This window comes from Pristis pectinata, chromosome 7, assembly GCF_009764475.1.
Source record: "Pristis pectinata isolate sPriPec2 chromosome 7, sPriPec2.1.pri, whole genome shotgun sequence".
NCBI lineage: Eukaryota > Metazoa > Chordata > Chondrichthyes > Rhinopristiformes > Pristidae > Pristis > Pristis pectinata.
Window position 1 is genome coordinate 57413830 of NC_067411.1, and position 16743 is coordinate 57430572.

Below are 16743 nucleotides of genomic sequence, written 5' to 3' on the forward strand. Positions count from 1 at the left end.
TGCTATAAACAATCAAGTGTGGAATTAATCCTTCTGACCAGTATTGAAAAACCTGCTTTGATAACTATCTTGGAGATGGGAATTTGGGGCAGTGTTATGTCTTGTATTAGTTGAACCTGTGTGCCAAGAATGAATGTTAAATTCCCTCTCTCGCTTGCACTGCATACTCAACTTTAATCCCAATTCTCATGTGCTATAACCTCTTAATATTACTGTTTTTAAAATTATCTAATTTTCTTTATTTAGTAAAGGTTGGTAACAAGCATTCCACATTTGATTCACCTTTTGTGTAAAGAAATATTCTTCTACCACTTCTCCCTTTTATCTTTTTTCACTGTTTAGCAGTTGATATTTCCCATTCTGATAAATTTCCTCAAAACTTTGTGACTTCTGTCCTTTGCTGGCAATGTCTGTTCACAGTGAGATGTGGTTGCTTTTGGCTTCTTGATCTTTATCATTCATGTAGCTACCTTGTGTCAGTGAGGAAAAGTGTATCAGTTTTTTGTTGTGACAAAACTAGCATTTATCAGCTCTAATTGGGGGTTCTGATATGGCATCACTTTCTGTTCAGTAGGGCAAAGATAGAATCTCTGCCACCTTAAGATGACCTGGCAGTGAGTCAAGTCAGGTTATGGTGGAGTGAAGTCTGTTGGGTTGTAATGGGTTCCTTGTAGTGAACACACAAGTTGGACGTTCCCTTGAGTTCCTCATCCACAAACAAGCATCCATAGGTTGGTACACTAAGAGAGGCATACCTTGATGGTGGAAGTGGATCCTGTCTTGGATTCCCAAACAATTAATTAAAAATTTAAACAACTTTTGTAGACCATCCAGGACCTGTGTAAAGGAGGCCCAGGAAACATTGGAGTTATTAATCAAGAGGAGTCCTGAAGGACTGCATCGGCTGCAGCATTATGCAGTCTCCTGAGCCAATTGAGTGTCAGACACAATTACTCCCTGAGCTGGCTGACTGGTGGGGTTAGTGCAGATGCTCCCCATACCACAGCTGTATGTTCTTTGCCACCATGCGTTTCAGTTTATAGAGTCAGCAAACTGTCCTGAATTAATAAAGTGCCCTGCAATTCTGTCCACTGCTGATTTGGTCATGCATTCATCAAACTCAACAGATTGGGTCCTCCCTGGTCTTTTCCGTTCTTGGGGTTTAGAGATTGCTGGCAAGGCTGTTATCTACCTCAAGGTGCCCTAGGTAAGGGCTGATAGACTGTCTTCTGTCAGCGTGGTAATGGTTTGCCTTCTTGCACATGCAGTTAAGCAGCAGCTGGCACCATGCCTTTATCTGTCGGGAAAACACCAGTGGTATAGCTAATTTTTGTAAATTTCTTTTGGTTCCCAGGAACTTGTGCCAGACCGGAAACTAAGTGTTGTCTATTAACCTAAAATCTACCTATTTATTTTTACAGGTAGAGCTGCATCCCTTACAAATGGCAGCATAAAATCTCCTTTTTCCAATGGTACATTTAATTTCGAAGGGCACACAAGAAGTGACGGTCACGTATACCACACAGTCCACAAAGACTCTGGACTATACAAAGATCTTCTGCACCGAATGCATTTAGACAAGATCACTGATGATCGGACACAACCAGAGAACTCCTACAGGCTTCTCCGCCGCAATAACAGCTACACCTGCTACACAGCCACTATTTGTGGCATGCCTGTCCAGCCAGCCTTCAAGTCCTCAGATTTTGTAGGGGTGGAAGACAGTGAGAAGCTTGTAGATGATGTGGCCTCCTACTCTAAGAAGCGGCTCCGTTATGACAGCTATTCCAGCTACTGCAATGCAGTAGCTGAAGCAGAGATTGAGGCAGAGGAAGGAGGGGTGGAATTGAAGCTGGCCAGTGAGCTGAGTGACCCCCTGCCCCCGGCAGTGAATGCTGTGGATGAAGATGGAGAGGAGAAGGAGAAGCCCCAAGTTCATCTGCTCTTTCATTTCCTCCAAATCCTTACCGCTTGCTTTGGATCATTTGCACACGGTGGTAATGATGTTAGGTAAGTTCACCCTCAAAACAATGACTTGTTTCTACTGGCTCTGTTCCTCAACATTTGTTAGTTTGTGTCTTATGTGCTGGCCTCAGTGGGGGTTGAGATGCAGAGTTGGTGGGATTGTAACATTGATTGCTTTTCAAATAATTGCTTTTGTTTGAAGTTTCCTTAAAACCTTAACGGCTCTGACTATGGGATAGTTTGTACTATTGATGTAGCTTCCCCTGACTTGGCCTTAAAAAGGGTTGGTCTTTTATCAACTTAAACTGTAAGGAGAAATTGGATTATCGCAGTGTTATTAAGCAAGATGCCCCATTTTAAAGCAGAGAAACTAACAGAAAACTTATTTTTTTAAACAAAAATCTGTAATAATAATGTTTGATTTAATCAATGTACTCACTGCATACCTGCCATGGTTGTGGCAGACATTATGCATACCTTTTGGACATTGAATGCTCCCAGGCATTAGTTTCTGAGGTTGAAAGTTTGGCACAAATAAAACTCTCTCTATTGATCTTGATGTGTTTTCATACACAAAGAATTCAAAGTTTAACTTTTCAAGGTGTCTCTGACAGAAGTCCACAAGAGCAAACCATATAAATTTATCCAACCTCAAACTTTTGGCTCGGGGAATAACTATGAAGATTACAATAAACTGAATAGATTTTATAGGAACCACCAGTTTAATTTTTTTTTGGCTGTGCTCCCTCTAATTCATTAAGCAACCTTTGGCATTCCACGTGGCTTGGTGGCTGATTTTTAGACAAAAGTTTGCTAAAGATTGAAGCATCAACTGCAGCCAGTTGTGAATACCTTAGCATCTGTTGTACATGATGATAGCTGACACTTTCTCTCATGATTTGGCTAAAATGCTTGTTACCTAAGAGCTCATCTTGGGAAATATTCTTGTTCATATTCCAAATGATAGTAGATAATTCCATGCAGCAGTTTATGTGAACATTCTAATCTTAATTTCTTATTTTTAAACTACCCCTTTTTCCCTGTCTTCCCTTCTCCCACATGTACACTTGTGTTTTGGAGTGTTAGGAAATTTCTACACAGCAATGTACCACAAACAGTAGTGAAATGGCTAACAAATATTCTGATACTGGATGAAAAGTAAAGGACGATTAGGAGAATTCTTCTGGACCAAAACCATGGGGGTCCCTGCATCCACCTGAGAGGAAGGGCTGGGCCTAAGTTTGATGAGAAAAGTAGCACCTCTAGCAGTGAGCAGTCCTATGTTACTGCACTGAATGGCCAGCTTTACTGAATGTAGAAGACGGTTACTTGTCATATTACAGCTACATCTATAACACAACCTGGTAATTTCTGTTGCTCATCAAAGCTATGTACAAAACTATCAGTTTTGAGACTGACACATAAAGGGACTGAAGTAATCATCCACGAATCATTTATTCCCAACTCCTGTCCTGAAGATAGATTCTTTGTGTGTGAACCCAGATTACGAGCTGCTGAAGAGATTATTTCAAATTAAGGGGGAAGGATGTTCCACTTGGTTCTTGTTCAAAAACAATGGGATGGGACCTACTAGCCTTGTTTCAGTTGTTGCTCTCTTTTGGGGTCGAGTTGAGTGTGACCCCACTTTACCTAGGTTGATATTCTAGTGAAGACCTGAGGGATTGCTGCACTTTCTGATAAGCCTTCTTTCGATGAGGCTTAAATGGAGTCTCATTTGCCCCGTGTTGGATTAAAAGATCCTACAGCAGTGTCTCAAAGAAGGGCATAGAGTCCTGTCCGTTATTAGCCTTCTACTAGTATTCCTATAACCAGTTATAAGTTTATTTATCTCATTGCTGTTTCTGAGAATCTGTGTGAAAATGACCAAACTCTAAATGTCCTTAAAGTGCTATGAAATGTCGTGAGTGTGCAAAGATGCTGAATAAGTGCAAGTTCCGTTGTTCCTCTCTGTATCAGGGAGGTACTAATCTAGATTTGTTGGTCGTGGCATTTAAAATGCCTTGTCGTGTAACAGAGGACTAGCTCCAGGTAAGTTGTGTAAGGAAACACCAGGGGGAAGAGTATAAAAAGTAACTTAAGACAAACTGGTAGAGTAGTTGCTAATTATAGACTTACTGGTCATTTTCACCTTCCTGTTCACGGAAGAGTTCTTCTTCAAGGTCATTGATGCCTAGCTGACTATTTAAAAATAGTTCAAAGATGTGTGTTGCTGGCAGAGTTTGATACTGACTTTTATTGGTCACTTCCTGGATAAGTGATTTTTTTTTCTATTTTATGAGTAGGAATGTGTAAAAAGAATATGAAAGTTTGGTTTCATGCTTGTCTGCTCTTGTTAAGCAACCTTGTATATTATTTTCCAATTACTAGCCTGGCAGGTCTGTGAATAGTGATCTTGTGTTTCACACATGACCAACTGTTTTAGGTGTGAAATTACTTGGAATCCTCTGCCCAGGAACAAGCAATTCATAAGAAATAGGAGCAGATGTAGGCTGTTTGTCTCTTGTGCCAGTTCTGCCATTCATTAAGATTATGATTTACCCTTGATCCTTTACCTCAACACCACTTTTCTGCAGTAAACCCATATCTCTCTACATCCTTAATATCTAAAACAAAATCTCTCACTTTCTCTGTAACATATATTCGATCCATCAGTCATCATAATCCTCCTAAGCCTCTGCCCATCCTGTCACTGTGTAGCTTGAATTCCTTCACTTGTATCCATCCTCTACCCTTTTTAATATAGTTTGCTTCAAGCACTCCAAGGCATTAAGTTCTCATTATCCTGTAACCAAAGGATTCCTCCTATAATTTTTTTGCTGGTCTGCTAGTGATTGTCTTGTATTTGTCCTCTGGGCTCGGTTACAACTGCTCTCTCCACGTTCACCTTGCTGAACGTTTTCATTATGCCTGGAGAAAGGGACCCCCAAAATGTTTGATGTCTTTTGATAATTGTACATGTTTTGATTAGGTCCTGGAAAGTCTTCACTTTCAGTACTCAAATATTCTCATGTAATATGGATACCCAAGCTGCACATAGTAATTCTTGCAGCTTAATCCACACAGCAGAATAGTCTTGACCCATTTGGCATCCTTCATTTCTAACTTTCTGACTTGAGGAGCTTTTTGCTTCAAAATTTTTTTACATACACAGAAGAATGATTGGAGGGAAAAACCAATGTACAGAGAGGATAGCGTTACTTCTGAGTGTTGAGGAGTGTCTATCAGCCTGCAGCATAAGATGATATATGTTTAGTCATGTGTACTTCGAGAAACATAGTGAAACACATCTTTTGCGTAGAGTGTTCTGGGGGCAGCCCTCAAGTGTCGCCACGCTTCCGGTGCCAACATAGCATGCCCACAACTCCTAACCTGTAGGTCTTTGGAATGTGGGAGGAAACCCACACAGACAGTGGGTGAAATTGAACCCTGGTCACTGGCACTGTAATAGCATTACGCTAACCACCACACTACTGTATACTGGGGATAGGTATGAAACTAATATTCAGCATCTGTTGATATTTGTTCTGCCTCTTCACTAGAACACAGGATGGAGATGAACACATTTCAAATCACTTATTGATCTGAACTCTTAAGTGCTTTTAACAGTTTCCTGTTATTTCACTGGTGCATTTTAAGGTCCTGTCTTGGTGGTAACAATATTGCCACTGCATCAGAAGGTTGTGAATTTTAAGTCACACTCCAGAAACTTGAGCATGTTATCCAGGCTGATACTCAAGTTCAATACTAAGGGAATGCAGTACTGTCAGATATGCCATCAACCTCTGTATTGAGGGATTCCAGAAGGCAAGTTTGTACCTTGCATGCTTGCAGCTCTGTTTATGCAATCTGGAGTTAGCAGCACTTCTATCAGCCTCTTTAAGCATGCCAAACGTCATCATGGTCATAAGGGGAAAAGATCTACTGCTACATTTCTAGGAAAGGCAGCGTGTGAGACATACTCTGGCAGGTTAAATTTAAAGTTGCCTATGCTCCATTTGTAAAACATGTCAAATTGTAGTGTGTTTTCTGTGGCCAATATGTTATTACAAAGTATATGTAACATAAGATACCTATTTGTCAGCTCTGCTTGCTGTTTTTCTCTCTCTACCTCTCTTTAGTGAGCTTTATGAAAACAAAATGATGGACAATCCATTTTCCTATTGTTTGGAGAATTTTACCATTAGCATAATTAATTTATGTACTTCCCACATTACAACTGTGAAAACAATACCAATATTATTTAATTGTCTGCAAAACCATTTTGGATGTCCCAAAGTTGTTGTGATTGTTCCTTCATTGTATAGCTATCATAGTTTCCCACTGCACTTGGCGGCACTTCAGCAGCTGCACCAGAAGCACAATCGTTGGGCCTGCAGCTACATATGTGATTGCTTGTATTGTGACACTACCGCACCTCACCTGTTCCCCTGGGGAGCCATTTGATGTTCTGTGGTCCCCTCAGCTACAAAGCATCAAGGGTGGGAAGAGAACTGCACTGCAGCTCTTTTAAATAGTTTGTTCTTCATCCCAAGTGGCCTAAATAGCTGCTGAATTTTATTTACTCATTCTCCGGTAGTAGGAGTTGCTGGCATTTGGTATGAAGTTGTGGTTGTGTTGTTGGATCGGTACTCCTGAGAACAGGAATGCTAGTTGGTGCATTTTCAGTGGCTTTTTGAAGTAAAAGGACCTGAAAATTGCTGATACCAGTAAAGTGGCTATGTAACCGGGATTGCAATTTAATTAGGAAAAAACCTGGTTCACTAGTGGACAGAAACCTGCCATTTTGCCCCACCTGGCCTAATTCTAGCCCTACCCCAATGTGGTTGACATTTATCTGCCCTCTGAAGTGGCCTGGCACCAATAACCAGAGATTAACAGTAAACAGCAGAGTTGCCTGTGATGCCTACTTCCTAAGAATGAATAAATGGCATTCCAGGCCAGATATGCTGTTTGCTCTCACTTGTTTAACCGTTGCTATTATTCCAGTTGTTAGATGGTTCAGAAACTTTTATTAAAAAAAAGCTTTGGATTATCCAATGTTGTTATAGCAAATAACAAAGATACAAGAGAGACTGCAGCTGCTGGTAATCTGGTGCAACGCACACAAAATGCTGGAGGAACTCAGTGGGTCAGGCAGCATCTATGGAGGGAAATAAACAGTCAACATTTCGGGCCATCATCAGAAGGGTCTCGGCCTGAAACTTCAACTGTTCATTTCCCTCCACAGATGCAGCCTGACCCACTGAGTTCCTCCAGCATTTTGTATGTGTTGCTATAGCAAATAACAAGCTGCATATAGTTGAGATATGAAGTTTGATTATCAGACGGTTCCTCCCCTGGTAAACCCCTAGGTTGTAGTGCTGATTCATTAAACCCTCAGGCAAAGATTTCCAAATTTTAATCACCTTGATTGAATAGATTCTTGAAGTGTTAAACCTTCAAGTCTTTGACCAAAATGGATACTCGTTACCCGGGTTTACAAAATTTCCTCTTCAACCTGTCAGCTCTAGAAATGTACAGGAAGGGTAGGGGACCAATATTGCAGTCGGTTCATAACCACCAACTGTACCCTGCAGCCACAGTGTGCAAGCTGCTGCCTACAGGCTCCCTCACGTCATGTGCAGCCCCCTCACTCACAGGGCTGGTGTACAAGTTCCTGTGGGTTAAGTTGGGAGGGGAACTGCCTGGTTGCTGCTATTGCTGGTTCTGGCAGAGCCACATCCTGCTGTTTTTGTAGCTGAGGAATCAGGTTAGGAAAATCAACTATTTTTGTATATTTAAGAAAACATAGTGGGATTGGATCTTAAATGTGGAAGGAAGGAATTGTGCCCAGAATGTGGTTGCACAGAGTTTGCTGATCAGTGGTGTCAATCTCTTTTTAAGGGCTTTGAGCATGAAGGCAGCTGCTGTAAGCATTCTGTTAATGGTCCACAAGTCCAGTTGGTTACTGTGAAACTGGAATGTTTGTTAACTGTTGTATATCATAACGCCTGATGCAGTTGCAGCTCAATTTAAAAATAGCAGTGACTTGAATGAACTAGTTTTGCAGTGCAGCTTAAAAATATCAGCCTCGTCCATCCAGAGGCCCTGTGCTGACTGTCCAGCCTCATCGATGAATAAGTCTGAAATCCTGCTGGAAATGTTGATGTAACACTTAATCTCCTGAGGCTCTCCATTTTAATGCACAGAAGTAACTGCAAATGATGCATTGTAAAGGCTGAACTAGACCATGTTTTAATTCGGAGATTTGTTTTGCTATATTTACTTACGTTTATGGTTGTGTGAACGCAGAAACAACTATTACCTTTACTTGCATTTAAAGATGCCATGCAGTATTTAATAACCCTCTGGAGGCTCTTTGCTGAATGCTGTTTGATAGCAAAATGAAGTTCAAGAAAGGACTTGTGGAAAGCAAAATATTGTAATGCTGGAAGACAATTAAAAACACACAATGCGGGGAATACACAGGTCAGGCATCAAATGAAGATTCTGCTTATATAATGTACTTCATGTATTGGAGAACAAGTCCATTATTGATGTATAGTGTAGTGCTCATGTTGATGGATTAAGTATTCTGGAGAACAAAACAAACTCTGATTCTTAAAACAGAATTTCAACAGTTGCTTCATTTCCATGTTTTCATGTTGAAGGTAGACATGAGTTGGTGAGACTGCACTTGGAGTATTTTGTACAGTTTTGGTCGCCCTGTTACAGGACATCATTAAATTGAAAAGAGTGCAGAGAAGGTTTTGAGGATGCTGCCAGAACTTGTCCTGAGTTGTAGGGAGAGGTTGGGCAGGTGGGGACTTTATTCCTTGGAACATAAGAGATTGAGAAGTGACCTTTATAGAGGTGTATAAAATCATGAGGGGTATAGATAGGGTGAATGCACAGTCTTTTTCCCAGGGAAGGAGGACTAAAATCTAGGCATAGGTTTAAGGTGAGAGTTGAAAGATTTAAAAGGGACCTGAGGGGCAACTTCTTCACGCAGAGCGTGGTGCATATGTGAAATGAGCTGCCAGAGAAAGTCGTTCAGGCAGGTACAATAACATTCAAAAGACATTTGGATAAGTACGTGGATAGGAGGGGTTTAAAGGGATATGGGCCAAATATGGGCAAATGGGACTAGCTCAGTGGGCACCATGGTCAGCATGGATGAGTTGAGCCAAAGGGCCTGCTTCCGTGCTGTATTACTCTGTGACTCTATCAGCTGCCTTGTGTAAAACCTCCAACAGTGCAGGAAAGGCATTCACCTATCTTGCCTGGTCTACCTTGTATGAGTCTCTGGTCCCACAACTTGCTTGGTTTTTAACTGCTATCAAAAGTCAACAGTCAAACCACTGACTTTAGGGTAGGGCAATAAATCCAGGCCTTTGTAACATACCCTAAGTATGGAAAAAAGGGATCTGAGTTTTAAAAAAAACACAAACTGCTCGACCTGAGTTCCTTTGGCAGTTTATGTGGGGAGAGGAATTGCCAACGTTTCAGATAGACACTGAATCATGAGTCCTCTTGCAGGGTCTCAACCCAAAACAGTTCCTCTTTTTTTTTCCCCCCACCCCCCACGGATGCTGCTCGGATCCTCCAGCAATTTGTTTTTCGCTCCAGATTCCAGCATCTGCAGTTTCTTGTGTCTCCAATGGATCTAAGTTTGCTGCCAAAAGTAACTGCAGTTGTACTTGAAATTATTTATCCATAAGTGGTACACCATCTTCAGAAAATGTCCAAATGTATGGTTAAGTGTAATTATCCAAGAACAACCTCCAAGTTGTGGTGTTCCATTAGCTTCACAAGATTAAAAAAAAATAGGAAATGCTATGGGATCTGTGGTAAAAGAAAATTAATGTTTTTGTCATTAGACATAGGAATGTTTGTGATTAATGGAGCTTTAAGATGCAGAAAAAGGAGGGAGGGGTTTCAAGAGGGAAATAAAAGGCCTGTGGAAGGGAGGAGAGAATAATTAAAGTGAAAAGATGGTAATGGGGCAAGTAAAGAATCAAAAGATGAATAGAGGTGTAAATTGTTTCAGACAAACAAAATTGTACCTTGCCATTGTCGTGAATTGCTTTGTTTACGTGGTAGATGCAGATTAAATCCTGCACAGGTAAATGGGGCTAGTAATGGGTTATTAACTAAAACTGTTGATGGATTCTGTTTTAATTTCAAAAATTCTGTTTTCTTTGGTGATTTTGGATAATGATTTTGTTTTTCCTTTAATGCCCCTACAAGTAAAAATAAAAGGTTAACTTATTAATTTTTCTTATTAACTTGTTAATTTTTCAGCCTTGTGTATCTGTTTTTAACCAATGAGATTTTCTGTTGGTTGCTCCATGCACTTCACTGTGGATGTCCTCTGTCCCTAACAGTTTACACTAATAGCACCTTTTATAGCAGAAGGGACAGCCTAACTAGAGGGTATTGTTATCTGCTGCCTTTTGCAGCAAATTCTGATAAGAGTAATGTTCTCTGTCCTAAAACACTTCATTATCTTTTCCCAAATGCAGCATGTTCTTAAATATTTCAGAAATTCCTATCAAATGACTGATCAGACAATTTTTGTTGTGGAGTTGGTTGAGGCACAATTGGCCAAGAAACTAAAAGATGTCTACTGCTGTTCTTTGAATAGAAATCTTTATATTTTACTCTAGTAGGCCAATATCTCATCCAGAGTGCTGTATGACAACACAGCATTCACAATTGGTCACCATTGTTCTAATTTCTGGCCTAGTTCTTCCTTTGCCTTGTATAATGCTGGAGTTGTGAGAATTTCTTGGGAAACTTGGTCTTTTCCAGCACTGCAGGCAGGGCAAGAACAATGGCCAGACTCTGCCAAGTGTGCCTCAGCAAAAAGATGGTGATTTGTTAAGTTGTCTACCAAAAAACTATGGAGTTTTTGAAATGATACTGTTTTAATGTTTAGAATATTTTCTTCCATTTCTGTGGATTTATTCTGTTTCACACTCCTGTTGAGCTTTCTCTGTTTCCTTTTTTAAGCAATGCAATTGGTCCTCTGGTTGCTCTGTGGCTGATCTACCAAGAAGGAGCTGTGCTGCAGAATGCCTCCACACCAGTCTGGTTGCTGCTATATGGTGGCATGGGCATCTGTGCTGGTCTCTGGGTCTGGGGTAGACGAGTCATTCAGACCCTGGGCAAAGATCTCACTCCCATCACCCCATCTAGGTGAGTATGGCATCTAGATCACTAGCACATTGTGTCATATTTAATGCTGCACATTTAATAGTGCACTAAGATGGCAATATGAAGGGACCTGACTGCAGAGTACGTTGTTTTCCTTTCCAAGGACCCACAGCTGAATTGAATAAAATTGTATTTTTTCTTCTCCTCCTCCCTTTCTAATCCTCCATCCCACTCTGTGCATCAAGTTGGCCACTTGAGTAACAAAAACGGTGGTCAGTATAGAATTTTTGGCCAAATTTATCTGTTGCTTACACTTGGAATATGTTAGTATACCATGATTATAGGTCCTGTCCACATTTCCCAGTATTTCCAGAACTCCTCCCAGTGTGTAGTTGTGATGATTCAAACTCTAGGTGTGGTCTGGGTTGGTAAATCTAATACCTATTAAGATATAAAGGCATCTTGAGCATTTTCTACCTCCTTACTCTGCACTGGGATGTCCTCAGCAGCCCAAAGCCATGACCTCCACCCCCAACCTACCACACCCCCTTTTCCTGAAATAGCAAGCCACCACAAGGAATACCTCATGGCTTGCAGAAGTTCTAGAAGTTGGCTGACCACCACCTTATTGGTATCTGGGGAACAGAAGTTTTCCTGAATAATAAAGGTAACAATTGTGAACGTATCATTTCATTAAAATATTCTCCATTGTGCTACATTTTATCCAGATGTTTTCTTCCCTTATGCTCCTGAGCCTTTGCAGAACACAGTGTGGAGTTTCTCTTTACTTTCAGTCCTGAATATGACCATATTTGAATACTGCAATATTCCTTCCCTGCTCCCATTTTTATGCAACCTTGCTTGCGAACCAGAGCTCACCATGAGTTGGATGACTGGCTATTCTGGCTGAGTGCAATATATCCAAACAGATCAACTAAGTCTTCACAGGCATGTAGAGACAGTGTTTGTGTTGGCTTGTTGATGGCTATACAGTCGGTTGTTCAGCAATGGCTCATGTTTCAGTCGTCATCACCTATACCCACTTCAGAGGTAGAAAAGGATTTATTCTTCCCACTACAACCAAGGATCTTTGAGGGGTTCTTAAATTTTCCCAGGCATGCATTATTCCCAGTAAATGAGGTGCTGTCTAAACACTTGTCATTTCTTTGCCTTCAGCTTGCCAAATTTAAATGTTATCTTGTACATGTTAATGATTGATCTCCCTTACTTGATTTAAAAAAATACGTTATGGAGCCATCAGAAAGTTAGGGGATGTTGGTTGCACCAGACAGGCATTACACCAATATCAGTTGTCCACAATGACTCTATGAATTGTGTGCTGAGCATGGGGACAGTAGTTTGGGGAGAATCTAAACAGGTCTTTTTATATACCGTCAGTCACATTCAGAGACATGTCTTATTATGTGTCACGTTTAGTGCTATGTTTATCCATTCATGCTGCTAGCCCACAGTTATATGGAACTTGCTCCACTTGCCTGAGCTAACCTTATGCATGCAGTGCACGTAGTCAACCGTTTCCAGTAATTTTACTGGTAATAAACACATCAGCACAAACATGAATGCATAACGCCTTGAATATTGATGTAATTACCTCATTTTTAAATATTTTTTAAAACCACACATGCTGCTGGATATTTCAAAATAGTTGCCCTGGATGTTTGTCTAAAGCTATGGTAAGACTTGCATGCTGCCTGAGGCTTCGTAGTAATAATCTTGAGACTCGCTGGTACAACGAATGACCGTGAAGTATTGTTTTGTGCTTCCTGCAGCGGGTTCACTATTGAGTTGGCTTCGGCGTTCACAGTTGTGGTTGCTTCCAATGTTGGACTTCCTATCAGTACCACACACTGCAAGGTATGCGTATGCCCTGTGACTGCATCTCAAGCAGTTCACTCTGTACTACCCTCTGAGGCTTGCTCGCATCAGTTCCTGGTGGCATGACTCATCCTAAAGCGGGGAGATGGAGGTGCAAACCAAATACTATTCTATATTCTGTTTGGTTCAAGGCCTGGTTACAAAGAACATTCTTTGTTGTAAAACAGGATGTGGCAAACCCAAAGGGAATAGACTACCATTCAACAGTTATCACCCTGACAAAACTGAACAAAGTAAATCCTATTTGATCATTTACTGGCTTTTAAAGAAAGAACTTGCATCAATATAGTGCATTTCACAACTTTAGGATGTCCCAAAGTTCCTTACAGCAGGGAAGAAATTTAAAAGTGTAGGTGGTAGCGTAATTATTGTGTGGAGTAAGGCGGAACAAACTGCAGGCTGAACGTGCCCAAGCAACTATTTTCATAGTTGTTATTTCTCTAATTTAAAAAAAATTCTAATAACACATCATATTCTAATCAGAACAGACTGATTTCCTAAAAACCTGCAAAATTCTAGTGAGTAAGAAGTACAAAAGCAGTGAGATCCTTTGCTGCAAATGAGTTGCCCAAAAAATGTTTTTTGTCACCCTGAGTGGCCTTGTTCTAGATTATCAGATGGCAGCAATGTTGTTGTAGCCCAATGAGCTTTTCATGCCTTTATGGACTGATTAGCAGCACCCTCCTTGGAGCAGGGTTAGTGTCTACTGGAACCTCTCATCACTCGCACTCTGTTCCACTTTGCATGTTTCTGATGGGATGTCTTTCATGTGCTTTTCTTACTTCAAACTTATTTTCTGTTTCTTCACAGTGGATTTTGCATTGAAGTAATGAGTGCGCTAACTGTACTTGTAGCCTCAAATGTGGGCATTCCAATAAGTTCCACTCATTGCAAGGTATTCTTGTGTCATGTTAATGCAATGACCATGTCGCTACCACTTAGCAAACCAAATGATTGAACTAAAACCATTCTAACGATAGCATTCTGCTGCCTCATGTCTAACTTGCAAGGGGCTTCACTTTAAACTAGAACTTAATTGGAGAAAGATATCTTGAGCTTTGCTTGTTTTAAGTGTGCATTTTTATGTATTACTGGATGTGGACCTGCAGAAGTGGAGTTAGAGGATGAGAGGATAGGACAAGTCACACAGATGTTATTTAAGTAAATCCTCCAAGATATGAGCTTGCCTCATAATTATGTCCTCATGCCAATTTTGCTGCCATATCTCTACTGGCCATATCTCTACATTGTGGCATTAGCAAACTATTGTAAATGATAGCAACTGTGGACTGTTGGGTCACGAGTATTTATAGATGCTTCAGATATGGTTGAGGATGATTTCTTGACACTATGCTGGTGCCAGAATGGATGGTTCCACCTATCGGAGAGTAGGCAGTTATATATGTCATACAAGTTTCCAATACGTTCAGTCTGTGGGCAGTGCTGCCTCAAAGATAGGTTCTGAAGGTTTGAGACAAAGGGATTGTGAAGGTGAAACATCCTTGCATGAAAGATGTTTGAAGGTTTAACTTTGAGTACAGGAGATAATTTAAACACTCCAACCACCTGCGGAATTGTTCATCAGGGTCGGCAACTTAGGAGGAGAGAAGTGTGGGCATAGGTCATGACAACTTGAACCTTTTGGAGGGTGGGAAGGAGGTATAGAGTGGTGACACCCTGGACCTGGTGGGTGAGGCTAGAGCAGCAAGGTCAATTCAAGATTATATCTCGCCTGGTCTTGGAAGCTTGGATTGCCTCGCCTGCAGAGTCTGAATTTTTAACTTGTGATTAGTCTGTATAGATGTGTCCTTTTTAAATTATTTCTCAGTGGGAGGGAGAAACACTTCAGAGGGTAAGAGTGGTTCTGTTCTGTTTGAAACAAACTGATTCAGTTCATTCATTCTGCTTGAAGTCTTCCTAACTTACTCTCTAACTGTTTGTCAACTTTGTTTTTCTGTCTAATGCATCACTAAATAAATCTCTTAGTTTATTAACTAACTTGGTTTTAATCTTGTTTATAAGAGTAGACCGATAACTTCAAACCTGAAATACTGATCCTGCACTCCCAGGACTGGAGCCTCACTGAAAGGGACGCTGAGCCATGATAGAGGACTTTGTGGTGTTTTCGACTTATCACTCAGACTCTTGACCAGTAAAGCTTCTGCATTGGGGTGCAGGATCAGAGAACTGTCTTTAAAAGCTACGTACTTGGGTAACTTTTTTTGTTTTAAAACACATGGTTTTAATATCACTAGTTCAGTGCTTGAGTTTGCTGAAATCAGATTGGGTGCAGTCTCTGCTTAACTATAATGGAGTGGAATGGTATCAACCATCCTGCTTTTGGCTGTTGATTTCTATTTTGATGTGACCTCATCCATTGAATATCGGTCTACCCTTGCCTCAGTTTTCACTTGTATCCTTTCCACATTCTTCTCCACTCATATTGATTTTTGTCTTGGCTTTTGTTTGCCCAGGTTGGATCTGTGGTGGCTGTGGGATGGATCCGATCGCGCAAAGCTGTGGACTGGCATTTATTTCGTAATATCTTCCTGGCCTGGTTTGTGACTGTCCCAGTCTCTGGTCTCTTCAGTGCTGCTTTTATGGCACTCTTTGTATATGGAATATTGCCATATGTTTAAATTTGTATTTTAAGAATATTTTTAACCAGCAGTGTGAGGTTTCCCTCCTTCAATATAGCAGTCCCACCCACTACCAAAAGCTGGTTTATTCCTTTTTTCTTTCTGTTCGCTGTTTCAAGAGGAATTAAGCAGCTATAAATTAATTTTGTATTTCCATCTTATCTGTTTTCTCACAGACTGTAAATTACACTACATATGCTCATTTTGATAATTTGGTAGCTTGTAATGGCAAAGCCTGTTTCGTGGTGTTTGTGGAATGAATGGTATTGCTTGGAAGATTTTGTCTCCACTGATGCTGTAAAGATGCTGTATATATTATTCATCACTGGAAAACTTTTCTTAGTTTGGACCTAAGAAAGAATTTTTAAAAAAGATACTCTACTGTGCTTTAGTAAAATTATCCTACTCATCTGGAATAAGGTACAAAACCCCATATCAATAATTTGCCTTTTTTTTTGCAAGGCACAATTCTCCATGCATACCCTGCATACTACAAACATCATAATCAGAATGAGGAGAGGTTCATTGTGTTAGGTTTCATGGAAACTTGATTTCATCTTATAAGATTGACAGTTGTATTATATTGTAATTTCCAATGTAAATACTATCTATATATAAAAAAAGAGATTTGGGGTTGCTTGTGTGTGTGTTTTTTTTTAATTAGTACACATTTCACTCACTCATTTAAGACTGCAGAACTCTATTGAATGTACCAAAGATTCAAAAATAAAGATTTGTTAGTATTTCCACTTTAGTTTATTGAAATGCCTAATTGTAATTTTGGGTTCCATCTTGAATTCTTTTGAAATTCAGTGACATTTGGTTTCACTTCTACTGGAAGAAGATGTTAGTTTCCTTTAAAACGAAATGAAAAGTATTTTTCTGTTTCAAATGTGCCATCAAATCAATTTAGGCTAATTGTCTATTATGTTCTTTGTGGTTCCCATACCATTGTTAAATATTCAGAGTGCTGCATACACTACATTAGTCCATTATTTCTAATAGTGGAGCAGGGATTCTTTTGGCTGGGAGATTAGTGGAACAATCAAGAAAGTGGATTGACTGGTTTCCAGGGAGTTTGCAC

The 16743-nt window shown here is 40.3% G+C and overlaps 1 protein-coding gene across 4 annotated transcripts in view; it reads left to right on the top strand.

Moving 5' to 3' along the window:
- Nucleotides 1–16294, top strand: part of slc20a2 (solute carrier family 20 member 2) — a 70689-nt gene extending 54395 nt beyond the window's left edge. For 2 of the 4 annotated variants that reach the window (XM_052020137.1, XM_052020136.1), the window contains exons 8-11: nt 1422–2010; nt 10981–11166; nt 12915–12999; nt 15495–16294. In XM_052020137.1, coding sequence (XP_051876097.1) covers nt 1422–2010; nt 10981–11166; nt 12915–12999; nt 15495–15659 — 1025 coding nt within the window. In that variant the 3' untranslated portion in view covers nt 15660–16294. Of the gene's footprint in view, nt 1–1421; nt 2011–10980; nt 11167–12914; nt 13000–13830; nt 13916–15494 lie in introns of all 4 variants that reach the window. The other 2 variants (XR_007956646.1, XM_052020138.1) reach the window with 2 other exon arrangements.
- The last annotated feature ends 449 nt before the right edge of the window (nt 16295–16743 follow it).